This window comes from Thamnophis elegans, chromosome 15 (assembly GCF_009769535.1).
Source record: "Thamnophis elegans isolate rThaEle1 chromosome 15, rThaEle1.pri, whole genome shotgun sequence".
NCBI classification, from domain to species: Eukaryota; Metazoa; Chordata; class Lepidosauria; order Squamata; family Colubridae; genus Thamnophis; species Thamnophis elegans.
In genome coordinates, this window is record NC_045555.1 from 9,772,939 (window position 1) to 9,788,076 (window position 15,138).

A 15,138-nucleotide genomic window follows, 5' to 3' on the forward strand; every position below is an offset into this window, starting at 1 on the left:
GTTTTTCTTCTTCAACTGTTTGCTTCACTTGTAATAATCCTCTGCCACCTGATTTTCGGGGCAGATATAGTCTATCAGTATCACCACGTGGATGTAAACTGTAGTGCATTGTCATTAGTTTCCTGGTTTTTCGGTCCAAAAGGTCCAAATCAGCTTGTGTCCAGTTAACTATGCCAGCTGTGTATCTTATAACTGGTATTGCCCAGGTATTTATGGCCTTGATTGTATTTCCACCATTCAATTTAGATTTCAAAATTTTCCTAACTCTGTTGGTGTACTCTCGCCTGACAATAGTTTTTACTTCTCCATGCTTGATGTTATCCAACTGCAGAATGCCTAAGTATTTGTAGGCTTCATTTTCTTTGCATTTAATTAGTTGGCCATTGGGCATTTCAATTCCCTCACATGCAGTGATTTTGCCCCTTTTTATGGATACAGTGGCGCATTTTTCCATGCCAAACTGCATTGAAATATCGGTGCTGAATACTCGGACTGTATTTGTCAATGATTGGATTTCTATTTCTGACTTTCCATAGAGTTTCAAATCATCCATATATAGTAAATGCGAAATTTTTTCAGCTTTTTTGGCTGTTTGGTAGCCTAATTTCATTTTTTTTAAGATTACTGATAGTGGGATCATTGCGATGATGAAGAGAAGAGGTGAAAGTGAATCACCCTGGAAAATTCCTCGCTTGATATTAACCATTCCGTAGCTCTCATTCCCTATTGCCAACTCAGTTCTCCATTGTTTCATTGCCTTTTCAGTAAAGGATGTAATATTTTTGCTAATGCCAGTTGTTTCTAAGCATTTTATGATCCAACTATGTGGCAGTGAGTCAAATGCCTTTTTGTAATCAATCCAGACCATATTCAAGTTCGTTTTTCTGTTCTTACAATTTTCTAATATCATTTATCAATTAGAAGCTGATCTTTTGTGCCCCTGCTCCTTCTTTTGTTGCCTTTTTGCTCTACTGGCAAGATGTTGTTTGTTTCCAAATAATCCATCATGTTATCTGCAATAATGCCTGTGAGTAATTTGAAGGTTGTTGGTAAGCATGTTATTGGTCTATAGTTTTCAGGTGTTGTTCCTTTAGTTGGATCTTTCTGAATCAAGTATGTTTTTCCAGTTGTCAACCATTCATCAATTTGGCCCTTTTGTAAAATTTCATTCAGTTGCCTGGCCAATATTGCATGTAAACTGGTCAGATATTTGAGCCAGAAACCATGTAATTGGTCCTTTCCAGGTGATGTCCAATTCTTTACCTTTTTAACTCGATTTTTGATCATCTCAGTTGTTATTTCTAATACTTGCATTTGTTTGTTGCCAATGCTTTTCTCAAAGTCATGTATCCACTTTGCTTCCTTGTTGTAGTCCTTTGCATTTTCCCACAATTCTTTCCAGAATTCAACTGTGGCCTGCTTTTCTGGTTTTTCACTTTTGGTGTCACCATTCACATTAAGACTTTGATAAAAACGCCGTTGGTCTGATAGAAATTGCTGATTTTGTTTATATTGGATGATTCGTGCCTCATATCTTTCAATTTTTCTAGCTGTTGCTGTTATCTGCTGTTTTACAATCTCTACAGCTTCATTGATGTTTCTTGTATCCAATCTATATCTTCTGATTAGCCGATCTATGATTTTGTTGTTTTTAAGCCGTTGCTCATGCATGTTCTTTAAGTTACTAGCATCTGCCCTTAATTTTTTGATTTTTTGTTCTAGACGGATTTTCCACTTTGGCTTTGATGCTTTTTCTGTTGTGTGACTAGGTACTTTAATTTTAATGCCTAGTTCATTAGTGACTATTACAGCTGCGCTGTACATTAACTGGTTTGTTTCCAAGATGGATCCCGGTTCAATTGTTGAAAACACTGCATTAACCATTTTCATGATAGGGGCCAAAATTTTCTTAGGCACAGTTTCTAGTGATGGTAAACGTTGCCTTTCCTCATTAAGCAGAAAATGCTCCATGATCTTATCCTTCAATTCTTTTTGTTTTTGAGTTAGTTCATCAGTTGGTTCAGTGATAACTGGTTCTAGTGGTGGTGATGTTATTTCCTCCCTGAGAGCTTCTTCTGGGAGTTCTACTATAGTGTCTTTAGTTGTGTCTTGAATATCAGTTATTTCCGCTTGTGATATTGTTTTTTGGGTTTTGCAATTTGCCTGAATTTCCTCATGTTCAACTTTACTAAACACTTTATTCCGTATAATAAATCGCCTTTTCACTTCCTGGGAGGAGCCTACTGGTGGGGGCAGCAAAAAATCAGCTGCCTCCGAATTCCTGGCTACGTACCTGTTTAGAGGATCTTCCATCTGACGTCTTATCAGGTTTTCTTATCCTTCAGGCAAGAAGGAAAGAAGAAACTGTTTTGCTGGCAAATGCTCTTCGATTTTTGCAGCTTTTGTGCTTGCAAGGAAAGGGGGGCTAGCCCAAGGCAGAACGGCTGTCCGTGCTGGGAACTTCAAACTGCCTTGTGCAGGACAAAGTAGGTCTCTCCCACTCTGCTCAAAGTTTTGTTTGATTTATTCTTATCACGAGCTGGATCCGTTTACTGTGGACAATAATTGCTTATCAACATTTTAGCTTCTTTTCTTTTTCTCCTCCGAAAAATTATTTACTCAGAGGCTTCTAAAATGGCGCCGAGCAGGCTGGTTTCTCCGGTAATAACGAACACTTTTTGCTAATCCTCACAAGAATTCAAAACAAAAGAGATTGCTTATCATTTGTTTTGGTTTCACAATAGAAGAATTTTACTCCTTCATTAACCTTGCTTATTTGGAAGTTAAATGGTGATGAATCTGCTGAATGGTCTTGTTACAATGTTTACTCACTGAAAGTTTTGCCAAGCCTTAAACTTCAAAATAAAAGCCTCTTTACTTAAAGCTGCATATTCAGGCAAAAGAGTTTTATTAACTGCAGGCAGATAAATTTTGAAATGGCCTCAAAACCAAATATTAACTTGAAGTCGTCACCCTCTACTTCCAGGGGCACATCCTCAGTGCCTGGCACAAAGCTGCAGCCTCCGCTTCCTACACCCCCTGCTGGGGATGTGTTAACGAAAGAATTTTTCCTGAGTAATCTAAGCGAGGCTCTTAATGCACAGACAATTAAAATGGAAGATAAGTTTAGAGATAATAGAGAGGTGGTAAAGCAGGAGAGAAAAGAGGAAATAAAAGAAATGAAAGAAGAAATTAAAAGTGAAATAAAAGGACTTAAACAGGAGCTGTATGAGAAATTTGATGCTAAGGTTGATAAAATTAGAGATGACATGCTGAGTCTTGTAACTGTATTAACAGAACATATTTCTGGAGTGGAAGATACCCTAGAGGTTCTTAATGATGCCAATGCTAACTTGACATTGAAAACAGAGGTGGTGGAACAAAAAGTGGAAAATGCTGAAAAAGAAATTATTATGATACAGTACCGACAAATGGAGTTCGCATTAAGAGTAAGGGGGCTGCGTGAGGAGAAACAGGAGAACCTGAAACAGATCCTATCGGAAGCTTTTGACCGCCTGATGGGAAGACCAGGGACCAATCAAGACTGGCAAATTGACAAAGCTTACCGCGTTAACTCCTGGCTGGCAAAGCAGAAGCAGCTTCCTCGAGACATCGTTATATATTTTACTACAAGAGAGTTTAGAAATATGGTACTGCAAGCATCTTATAACACTAAGCTTCAAATTGGCGGTCAAGATCTGGTTGTTTTGAAAGAGATACCACCTCAAATGTTAAGAGCCAGGAGAGACTACGCTTTTTTGGTCGAAGAACTCAGAAATCGTCAGATACAGTATAGATGGGATGCACCATTTGGCATCATATTTACATTTGATAAGCAAAGGTACCGCCTCAACTCTGTATGGAAAGCCCGAGATTTTTATTATAATATATTGAAGGCCGGACACCCTGCACCATCTGGACCTAGAGAAAGACCACAAGAAGGACAGGATAGACAGCAAACTACACAACCACCAGACAAGATGGAGCATCTTTCTTCTCTAGAAGTGCAAGGTGCTATGGAACCAAGACCTAGCCGCATGACTACTAGACGTATGGAGAAACAAGCTAAAAAGCAACAGCATCAACAATCATCGGCCATCGATCAAGGATCTACAACAACAAATCTGGAAGCAATGGGAGGAGCTAGACCTAAGGTTAAACAGGCCGTGCAGGAAGCTCTAAAAATGCTTCAACCAACCAAAGATGACAACTAAGATTTTAACATGGAATGTCAACGGACTGAACTCTCCACAGAAGAGGAAGAAAATATTTCATTATCTCAAACAGTTTAAGAACGATGTAATTTGTTTGCAAGAAACTCATATCAAGTCAACTGATCAAAAATATTTGATCAACTCAAAACTTGGTCAACATTTTGCAGCTTCTGCTATGGAAAAGAAGAATGGTATAGTTGTATACTTAAGAAAAGATATGAAAGCTGAATTAATAGAAGCAGATCCCTTCGGAAGATATATTGCTTTAGACTTAATCTTAGAAGGGAAAAAGACATTACTTTTGGGAATTTATGCTCCCAATCAACAGCAAGATAGATTCTATAGAAATCTTCATGCTAAATTAGTACAGTGGGACTATAGTTCCTGTATACTATTGGGTGACTGGAATGGAGTGATAGACACTAAGAGAGATAAGAAGATTTCCCGCCTAAATACCAAGATGCGAGCAAAGTTACCCAAATCTTTCTTTGACATTATGGATGATTTTGAATTGAGAGATATTTGGCGAGAAAGAAATGCAGAGGAATGTGACTTCACTTTCTTCTCGGACAGGCATCAATCCCTCTCAAGGATTGATTTTATTCTAACCACTAATGATTTGCTTTCTAGGGTCAAGAAAACAAAGATTGCAGCTAGGGTCCTTTCGGACCATAACCCAGTTTGGATGGAGTTGGGAAGGGTAGTGCAGGCAAGAAGGTCTTGGAGATTGAATGAAAACTTATTTAGATATGAAAAGTATATTAATGATTGTAAAAAATTACTATCTGAATATTTTGTTTTGAATATGAATAAGGGTACATCTATGGAATTTGTATGGGACGCAAGCAAAGCGTATATGAGAGGAGTTTTGATGAATATAAATAAAACACATAGAAATAAGCAAGGGTTAAAACGAACAGAACTGGAAGAGGAAATTAAGAGAAAAGAGCTGGAGTTAACAATGAACCCAGACGATACAAAGGTTAAGGAAGCTATTAACATATTAAAATCTCAATTTGACATGTTGATCTCTGACCAGGTGGCTACTAATCTATTATATGCAAAACACAATACTTTTTGTAATGCAAACAAACCTGGCAGATGGTTAGCTTATCAGATTAGGAAAAAAAGGAAAACTCGAAATATATCTAAACTGATTTACAGAGGGAAGGAGGTGTTTCAACAGGAAGAGATTCAAAAGGCTTTCTGGGAATTTTTTACAGAACTGTATAAAGGGGATAAAATTAATGGTTTAGACATAGACAAATATTTAGACAAAGAGAAAATACCTTCAGTTAGAGAAGAACACAGGCAAAAATTGAATCAACCAATAACCTCGGGGGAAATCCTGCAGGTAATTAAGCAATTAAAGTCAGGGAAAGCACCAGGTACAGATGGCTTGACAGCGGTTTACTATAAAAACTTACAGTTAGAAATGGTAGAACCTCTTAGAGAATTATTTAATATGATTCAAACGGAAGGTAAAGTCCCTCCATCTTGGAAGACAGCGTTTATATCTTTGATACCCAAAGAAGATCAAGATACTACTCAACCCAAAAATTATAGACCTATTTCATTACTGAATGTAGATTATAAAATTTTTACTAAAATATTAGCAAATAGGTTAATGTTGGTCACTCAACAATTGATACATACGGACCAAACAGGTTTTATACAAGGGAGGCAGATGAAAAGTAATGTTAGATTAATTATTAATGCATTAGAATATTTGGGAAAGAACAACCAGATCCCTGCTGCGTTTATATTTTTGGATGCTGAGAAGGCCTTTGATCGAGTTAACTGGCAATTTCTGTTGAAGATACTGCAAAAAATGCAGATAGGAGATAATTTTTTACAGTCAATTAAAGCAATATACCAACAGCAAACAGCACAAATCATAGTCAATGGAAGTCTAACAGACTCTTTTCAAATTGGAAAAGGTACAAGACAGGGCTGTCCTTTGACCCCATTATTGTTTATTATAACTTTGGAAGTATTGTTGAATAAAATACGGGGCTTGGATGGTTTAAAAGGGATCAAGATTAGGCAGCAAGAATATAGAGTCCGCGCTTTTGCGGATGATTTGGTCATAATATTGGAACAACTGCAGGAATCTAGTATGGTTTTAATGAATATGATTAATCAATATGGTCAAGTGTCGGGCTTTAAAATAAACTTAGGAAAAACCAAAATATTAGCTATAAATATGAATATTAAACAAAAGGAAGAATTAGGAGTGATGCTAGGATGTGAGGTAGTTAAAAAAGTCAAATATCTTGGAGTTAACATTTTAACTTCAAATGGGAAATTATATAAGCATAATTATGAACCACTTTGGCATAGCATACAGACAGAGATGAAAAAATGGGAGAAATTGCACTTATCTTTGCTGGGTAGGATAGCGGCAGTGAAAATGAACATTTTACCAAAATTTTTATTTCTCTTCCAAATGTTACCTATACTTAAAAAAGATGCGAACCTTTTAGAATGGCAGAAGGGTATCAACAAATTTGTGTGGGCAGGAAAGAAGCTGAGGGTAAAGATGAAAATAATGCAAGATGTACGTGAGAGAGGAGGATTGAAACTACTTAATTTAAAACTATATTATGATGCAGTGGTATTATCTGTAATTAGTGATTGGATTCACTTAACCAATGATAGAATATTGAACATTGAGGGACACGATCTGGTATTTGGTTGGCATGCTTACCTGTTATTCAACAAAAAATTGGATAAGAACTTTAAAAGTCATATTTTAAGAAATGCTTTATTGCGGGTCTGGAAGAAATACCAATATAAATTAAATGACAAGATACCCATGTGGGCAATTCCTAGACACGCAATTGAAAATATGAATACAGCACAAAAACAGGACAGAATTACCTACAGACAGCTTCTTACCTCGGAAAGGGGGGTATTACAATTAAAATCTTTAGAGGTATTAAAAGAGGAGAAGGTAGTTCAAACATGGTTCCAGTATGGGCAATTACAGGCTAGGTGGAAAATAGATCAAAAAATTGGTTTTATTCAAGTTGAGGATAATCTGCTTAAACAAATAAGAGATCAAAGCTTAATGCATATAAAGAGGATATATAATGTATTAATACAGATGGATTCGGAAACAGAATTAGTTAAAGATTGTATGATAAAATGGGCTCAAAATATTGAGGAACCAATAATGTTGGATACATGGGAAAGAATCTGGGTAAGAAATGTGAAATTTACACAAGCTCAAAATCTGAGAGAAAATTTTTACAAGATGTTCTATAGATGGCATTTAGATCCTAAAAAGTTGGCTTCTATGTATCCGAATGTACAGCCTAAATGTTGGAGGTGTGGTTCTCTCGATGCTACATATTATCATATATGGTGGACCTGCCAAAATGTTAAGGCATTTTGGATAAAAATATGGTGGGTCATGCAAAATGTTTTTAAAAGAAGGATAAAGTTTAGTCCTCAGTTATTTTTACTAGGTATATGTACTGACTTTACAGTGGTAGAGACCAATTTGATTCTGCACCTGATAACTGCAGCAAGACTGTTGGTGGCGCAATATTGGAAGAAGAAAGACTTGCCTACAATTCAAGAATGGACATTGAAAGTAACAAACTTAGCTGAAATGGCTAAAATATCGGCATATCTCAAAGATCATTCAAATGAGAGATATAAACGAGACTGGAAAAAATGGATTGACTATATACAAAATAAATACGGGACTAAGAAATTCCAGTTAGCCTATGCTTAAGATCAGAAATGATTTAAACTGTTAAAAGTCAGTTCAGTAAGAAGAAGCTAAGGTCAATCTAGAATGTCATTAATTTCTTTATTTCTTTTTTCTCAATAGATTTTAGACTGTGTTAGTTAAAAATCCATACCGTGTACGGGTTCTGGGAAGTCGGGGGGGGGGGGAAGGAGGAGGGGGGGTGGGGGGGTGGAGGGAGGGAGGGGTACACACATCAAAAAAAAAATTGTACTTCAATGTCTTAATGATTGACAAATGATGACATATTTGTGTTTTTTTTAAAGAAAAATAAAAAAGTTCTGTTTAAAAAAAAAAATCGTCTTTGATCTGCTAGTCGTTGTTCACTAACATTTGAATCTGGATATTGTTGTTTCCATAATTCATACATTCGCTTTAAATATCCTCTTTTTTCTGGCTCTGAGTTGTAGTAACAGGCCATTATGGCACGGTTTTCATCTGCACTATATTTTTGTCGTTTTGTTGGCTGGTCCACTTGTAGCCCACTTGTCGACGGATGTCCAGGGACCCCAACATCCGCCACGGCCCTTGTTAACCCGCGCGACGACCGATGCGGTATGGAATTCTTATTCGTTTTTTTCACCATATTGTATGGGTTGGCGGGGGGTTTTTTTACGGGACCAGATGCCAACCTGATCCCAACCTTCCTCCTTTCTCATCCGGGCTTGGGACCGGCAACGGCGGAGTTATTATTATTATTATTGAGTTTGTTACTTTTTGTATAACCCTGCCTTCACCAGCACTCCTTTATATATCAGTTGTGTTGTGGGCATAGCTCCTAATTGCTGGCACAGAAGAGCCATTTGTCAGGAAATTTCCCAAAGGAGGGTTAAATTCTGCTCTGCCTCGGGAAGAAGACATTCATCTCAAAGGCGAGTGAGGCTCGAGGCCTGGATTCAGGGACAGAACAGTGAGTCGCTCAGACATACAACGGACACCCTCTTTTGTAGATGGTGCTCGGGAGCTTACACAAGGTTATTATAAAACATGCTTACAAGCACAGCCTCAATCTGAAACGATCCCTACCTGTGAAATCCCCCCCCCCCCGAAAAGTCATACCGTAGGATGCTTTGCTTACCTTATCAGCGTAGCAGTATCTGGCCACTTGATGTAAATGTTTAAAGGGCTGGGGGGGAAAAAAGAGGAAGGAAGAAAAAGGTTGACAATTATGACCTGCGATCATCCAAGTGGAATCGAAAACCACCTGTGCTCGTTTTTAAACAGAAATGCATCTGATTATTTTAAAATACCATAATTTTAGGAGTAAGATGCACCTTTATCCCCCAAAAGAAGGGTGAAAATCTGGGTGCGTCTTATACACTGAATACAACATTGTTGGCCTCCCAAAAACCCCCACCCTTTGCAAAAATGTCTGTGCATAGCCTTTAGGAGGCTTCTAGAGTGGTCCTGGGGAGGGCAAAAATGAGCAAAAAATGAGCCAGCCCCCAGGAGCACTCTACAAGCCTCCTAAATGCATGACCCTTTTTTTGGCAAAAACAGCCCCGTTTTCATGAAAAACAGGCTGTTTTTTGCTCACCTCCCCCCCCCCCCCGGAATACTCTACAAACCTCCTAAAGCACTTTGCAGGCCTCTCAAACTCTCTGCATGCCCTGTTTTTCACAAAAACTGAGGCGAGCAGAGGATTTGGGAGGTCTGCAGAGTGCAAAAACTTTTTAAAAAAAATTTACCTCTTCAAAATCTTGGTGCGTCTTATACTCCGGAAAATACAGTAAGCATTCTAGCCGTGATAGAGTCCCCAAAAGAAATACAGCAGGTAAAATACTTATGACCAGTACTGACCGTTATCACCAAACAGAGACTTACAGACCTTGGGTCAAACACTGATGAACTGCGCTCTTTTTACAAGTAAAACTATAGAGTCTGTTGTTTTGGGAAAGATGGGAGGGGGGGGGATTTTATCCCAGCTTGTTCTGACCTGGCTCCCAAACACGACCTTTGTAGTTAATAAAACGTTCTTTTTGTTAGGGGCGCCAGCAGCTGTTCTCTCTCACACAGCAATCTTTGAAGTCTCTAAATCCTGTGGAAAGTGACGCTCGCTCCTTTTCCCCCTGAACTGGCCCAACACACCTGGAGTCTCTCTTTCTCTCTCTCTATCTCCTTCTTCCCACACTTGCAAAGGAAGTTCTGGAAGGTGCACTCACTTTTTTTCCCCCCACAGGAGATACTCACACACATACACACACACATTCAGAAGGCGCTACAGATTCCAAGAATAATTCTGATAATTTTCAGACATGATTCGGAAGACCGGCAGGGAGATGAATAGTTGTCTGCCAGACCTATTCATCTCTGCACCCTGACTTTTATTCCCAGAGGTAAAGTGGGGCTTCGTTAGCAACAGTGGCTCTTCTGTCCCAAGGACTGGCCCATAGATTTCCACAGTTCTCCTCTCCTCTGCCTTCTGCGCATCTGCATGTCAGGCACTGTTCCTCTTCTTCCTCATCAACCACCTCCATATCTGGCGGCTGTTGACTCTCCATCTGAGGGCTGATGGGTGGCCCAGGCTCTGCCTGTCTCTCTGACAGCTCTATTTCCTCTTCCCCTTCAGAGCTCTCGGGTTGCCTTGACATTGTCCCTGATTCCCATACCGCTTTCTCATCTGATTTGGCTGCTGAAGGGGTCAGCGGCCGACAGGCCATAACACAGCTGTTATATCAGAGTACCCAATGAAGCAGGCCCTTACTGGTGGAACTCACCGACACTTGATATCTCACATCGGCTGTCCACACTTTCTCGCCCCCAACGACACACGGAATATCTTCGGTCTTGCCCCTCAAGTCATTTAAAGCCTATAGAAGGAAGTAACAATTTTGTAAAAAAAGGTTAGCTGTCCTCTCATCTCTTCTGTTCCCCAGATCACAACAAATTATTTCTCTGACACTTGTATTACTCACAACTTGCCTATTCTGGAAACCTTCTTGTGCCCCCTTCTCTTCATTCCCCAAATAGGATACAGGTAGTCCTCAACCTACAACAGTTCATTTCGTGACCGTTCAAAGCTACAACGGCATTGAAAAATGTGACGTATGCCCATGTTACAATTGCAGCATCCCCAGGGGGTCATATGATCAAAATTCAGACACTTGGCAACTGTGATTCATATTTACAATGGTTGCAGTGCCCCGAGGCGATCCTCTTTTGTGGCCTTCTGACAAGCAAAGTGAGTAAGGAAGGCAGATTCACTTAACAAACTGTGTTACTAACTTATCAATTGCGGGGATTCACTTAACACCTGTGGCAAGGAAGGTCGTAAACATGGGGCAAAACTCACTTAACAGACATTTTGGGCTCAATTGTGGTCATACGCCGAGGACTACTTGTATTTGTGTTGCTGTTTTCCACAACCAAAAGCATGCTGTCCTTTCAACCTTCCTGCCAATCCCTTGCACCTGAAAAGAGTACATTTTTCTTCCTCACTTTAAATCTCACCACCAAATCTTATTTTCTCCAAACCCCCCAATCTCGGAATCTTTATCTGCCCCATTACCAGCAAGGCAGGGCCACCAAACTGCACTCGGGCCACTACAGGCACCACAACACAAGTGACATCAAGCTGGCCACATCTACCCTGCCCCACCCCACCCCGAAGTCAAACACAATCCTGACACAGCACTCAACGAAATCGAGTTTGACACCCCTGCTCTAGTGCCTATGCCACAATGAGCACTCCTCTTTGTCTTTGTTACCTGCTGGAGGGCGGCTCGCTCAGGGCTCCCAGGTTTGAAGGCCAATATGGGTTCATTGACCACCTTGACAGAGGCACGGTGCTGCCACCGCAGGCTGGGGGATGGGGAAGGAAAGAGGAAAAAAAAAAACCCAGACATTATTTCGCTTTATGTCAGAATCACAAGGGATCCCTGAGAAATCTGCAGGCCTGATATATAGTAACGCTTTGTTTCTTCAGTTCCAAAGAGGGCTGCCCTGTTAAAAGAGGAAGGGCGAACGAATGGGGAAAGCCACGTATGTTGCTTTGAAATTCTAGCAGGAGGTGGGAAGAAAGAAATGCAGACGAACAAGTGCATCAATAAACACCCGAGTAAGCAATAAACCAGGACTAAAAAAGGAGAGGGAAGTTTAAAACTTGAACCTTGCATTATTTTAGGGAGTGCAAATTGTTGCTATTTTCTGTTATATATTTTGCAACACAGGTCTTTTAATAAGATAAGCATAGGAATAAAGTATAACACAAAGATTCCCTCATGGGCATGGATACAGCTTTGAAGGTAATAGTATATAAGTCTTTTGGTCCTGTTGAGAGGCTTCATTGCATTCCTAAGCTATAAATAACCACACCTACTATCTATTTCTTGCCCCAATGGCTGCTCCATTCTCCTCTTCCCTCCCCATTTCCTTTTCCTCGTATGTCATGCTTTTTACATTGTCAGTCCGAAGACAGGGGCATGCTACTGGTTTTAACAGGCTGTGCCAGCAACTTTTTTTTCCGTCTGAAAATGGAGTTTAAATGTTGTGAATAAAACGAGGTTAGCCAAAGTTTAAAATGTGGTTTCTTTCTCCCCTTGGGACTCAGGATTGCACAAAGCAGTAATTTAGTGAAAATCCCTTTGTAAGTTTGATGTGAACCAGTCAGGTTTCCCCAATCTGAGCCTAATGCTGACTCGGAGTGTAATTTTTTTTTAAAGCAGAGATATATGCTACGAAATATGGAGAGTATTTATTCTGAAAGGCCATTTTCTGAGAAGGCATTATTCTTTGAAAACCTTTCCTCTCCCTCTCTTTCTTGTTTTCCACATTCCAAGGGATTTGTGATCAGCAAAATGCACGCTTGAGGAGCTGGACTTTTGTGCTTAGGTGCAAAGTTTGATTTTCTTGGCTTCAGAAGGTTTTGAGGCATAACCTTGATTTTGAAGGCCCAGGGAGCGAAAAAAGGACTGCTGTTAAGTTCCCTTGGTCCCAGCTTGGCTTTATCTCGACCAAGGCTGATAAGACCAAAGCCCTACTAATTCTGATAAACACCAGAAAGGAAAGTGCTGTGTAGATAAAGAGAGCAAATTCAGAGGTAAACCTGAAATGGGGGAGAGGAGACTGAACTTTCTGGGCCCCAAATTTAAAGCTTTCCATTTGATTGGGCCTTCCTTAACCAAACCACTCTGGACCTTACAGGTAGTCCTCGACTTACGACCACAGATCAGAATTTCCCCCACTAAGCGAGGTGGCAGTGAAGGAAGCCATGCCTGATTTTACTATCTTTTTTTTTTTTTGCAACGGTTGTTAAGGGAATTTACTGCAGTTGTTAAGCGAGTCACGCAGTCATCCAAAGAATGCAACTCCCCAAGTTGCTTGAAACTGATTGGGAAGGTTACAAATGGGGATTACATAATCCCAGAACAGCGCAACTCTCACAGTTGACAATTTCGATTGTGTGGCCATGGGGACGCCACAATGGTCATCAAGTAATTGGTCATTGTGTCACTTTCTTTTTAGTAATTTTGGTCACTAAACCAATGGCTATAAGTAGAGGACCCCCAGCATGCCACCCCTGTTTTAGCAGTTTTGTCTGGCTTATGTGTTTTATTGTTTCCCTGAGGTCCTTTAAAGTCGCAATTCTTCCAGCAATGCAAGTAGCCCTAAAAAGGCCAATACTGACAGCAAAAGGCAATGGTTTTTTAAATTGAAATTATGCTGCAGCTGGAAACCAGAAGGCCAGTTTGATTTTCCAGCCCTGTCAGATCTATTTCTACTCAGCAAGCAAAAAGACAGAGAGAAAAATTTCCACTACCCTATGACAGAGCAAGAATATTTCATCACCAGGACTAACCTGTCACTTTGCTTTTTTTAAAGCCCCAGGCTGGAAGCAAAATTTAAAAAAGGAAAAGGAGAAAGGGTTAGTGTTTCCCACACACACACAAACACAAAGGAGCTGAACTTGACACTGAGGGAGGGGGATCTCAAAGGTTTTCTGGGCAACCCAAGTAAAAGAGTTTTATCCCCCCCCCCCCCAATATGTCTATGCATAGGTAGTCCTCAACTTAACCATAGTTCTTTTAGGGACCGTCCGAAGTAACAACGGCACTGAAAAAGGGGACAGAGGGCTGCTTTTCACACTTAACGACCGTTGCAGCCTCTCCGGGCTGTGTGATCAAAGTTCAGGCGCTTGGCAACTGACTCAATATTTATGACGGTTGTCACGTGGCAAAGCCAACGGGGGAAGCCAGATTCGCTTTACAACCGTGTGACTTAACAACTGTGGCGCGAAAGGTCGTAAAGCGGGGCAAAGCTCACTTAACTGCCTCGTAAGTCGAGGACTAGCTATTGTGTGTGTGTGTGTACACAGACGTGCATATTGGTGTTTATTTATATTTTATTTATAGGGCAGTTATAACAGCTGAAACTCCTAAAGCTTGCTAATGGCTGATTCGGAAGGCACACCTGCCTGATTCCCTTCGGCTTAGGAGGAAGATAAGGCAAACTGCCAATAAAGGGAGGGTGAATGGAAGAAAATGCAAATTACACAGGCTTATTTTTATATTATTATATTAATTGTTATTACATCATTATCCTTATTACATACTTTATTCATTAAACATGAAACTCAGTCAGCTGTTATTGCTGTTACTATTATTATTATTATGAATTGCCTTCATTACTATTTCTGTTAATATTATCACCGTTATTATTTTATTTTTTACCCTTATGTCATCATTATGAAAGTCGGTAATATTAATACAGCAATGACGGTCAACAGGGAAACCAGCATAATAATCATAATAGCACCAGCAGAGATTGCTAGCAGGTGAAGACTTCCAAAGGGGGGGGGATTATTTCCTAAAATTAATATGAATTATGAATTATTTTCCAAAATAAGTGGACGGAGAATGGGGGGGGGTGGGTGGAGCCCACTCCCTGAAGTTCCCCTTGTTGGGGGGGGGGTTTCCCCTCCTCAAAGAGCCCCAGTGACGGCATTGCCCCCCCTTAGAAGGGACACCCCCCCCCTTCCAAGCTCCCAAACCAGAGGTCCGGCAGGGACGATGGGAGTGGGAGTCGCCGGTGAGGGGAGAGAGAGACTGAGAGACTCACCTCAGCTTACGGAGGGAGCCCGGCCGGCGTAGAAGAGGTAACCGCAAAGCCATCCTATCCCCGCCTGATCCTGAGGGAAGAGAGGCAAGGCGGCGATGCCGGGCGGCG

General features: G+C 40.3%; 1 protein-coding gene across 1 annotated transcript in view; it reads right to left on the reverse strand.

Annotated features, from left to right (window-relative positions):
- ALDH4A1 (aldehyde dehydrogenase 4 family member A1) overlaps positions 1 to 15,138 on the reverse strand; it is a 29,904-nt gene extending 14,766 nt beyond the window's left edge. Inside the window, exons 1-4 of the mRNA XM_032231842.1 lie at positions 15,031 to 15,138; positions 11,682 to 11,775; positions 10,692 to 10,784; positions 9,053 to 9,100 (exon numbers count right to left, since the gene is read on the reverse strand). Of these exons, the coding sequence (XP_032087733.1) occupies positions 9,053 to 9,100; positions 10,692 to 10,784; positions 11,682 to 11,775; positions 15,031 to 15,083 (288 nt within the window). The 5' untranslated portion in view covers positions 15,084 to 15,138. The remainder of the gene's footprint in view (positions 1 to 9,052; positions 9,101 to 10,691; positions 10,785 to 11,681; positions 11,776 to 15,030) is intronic.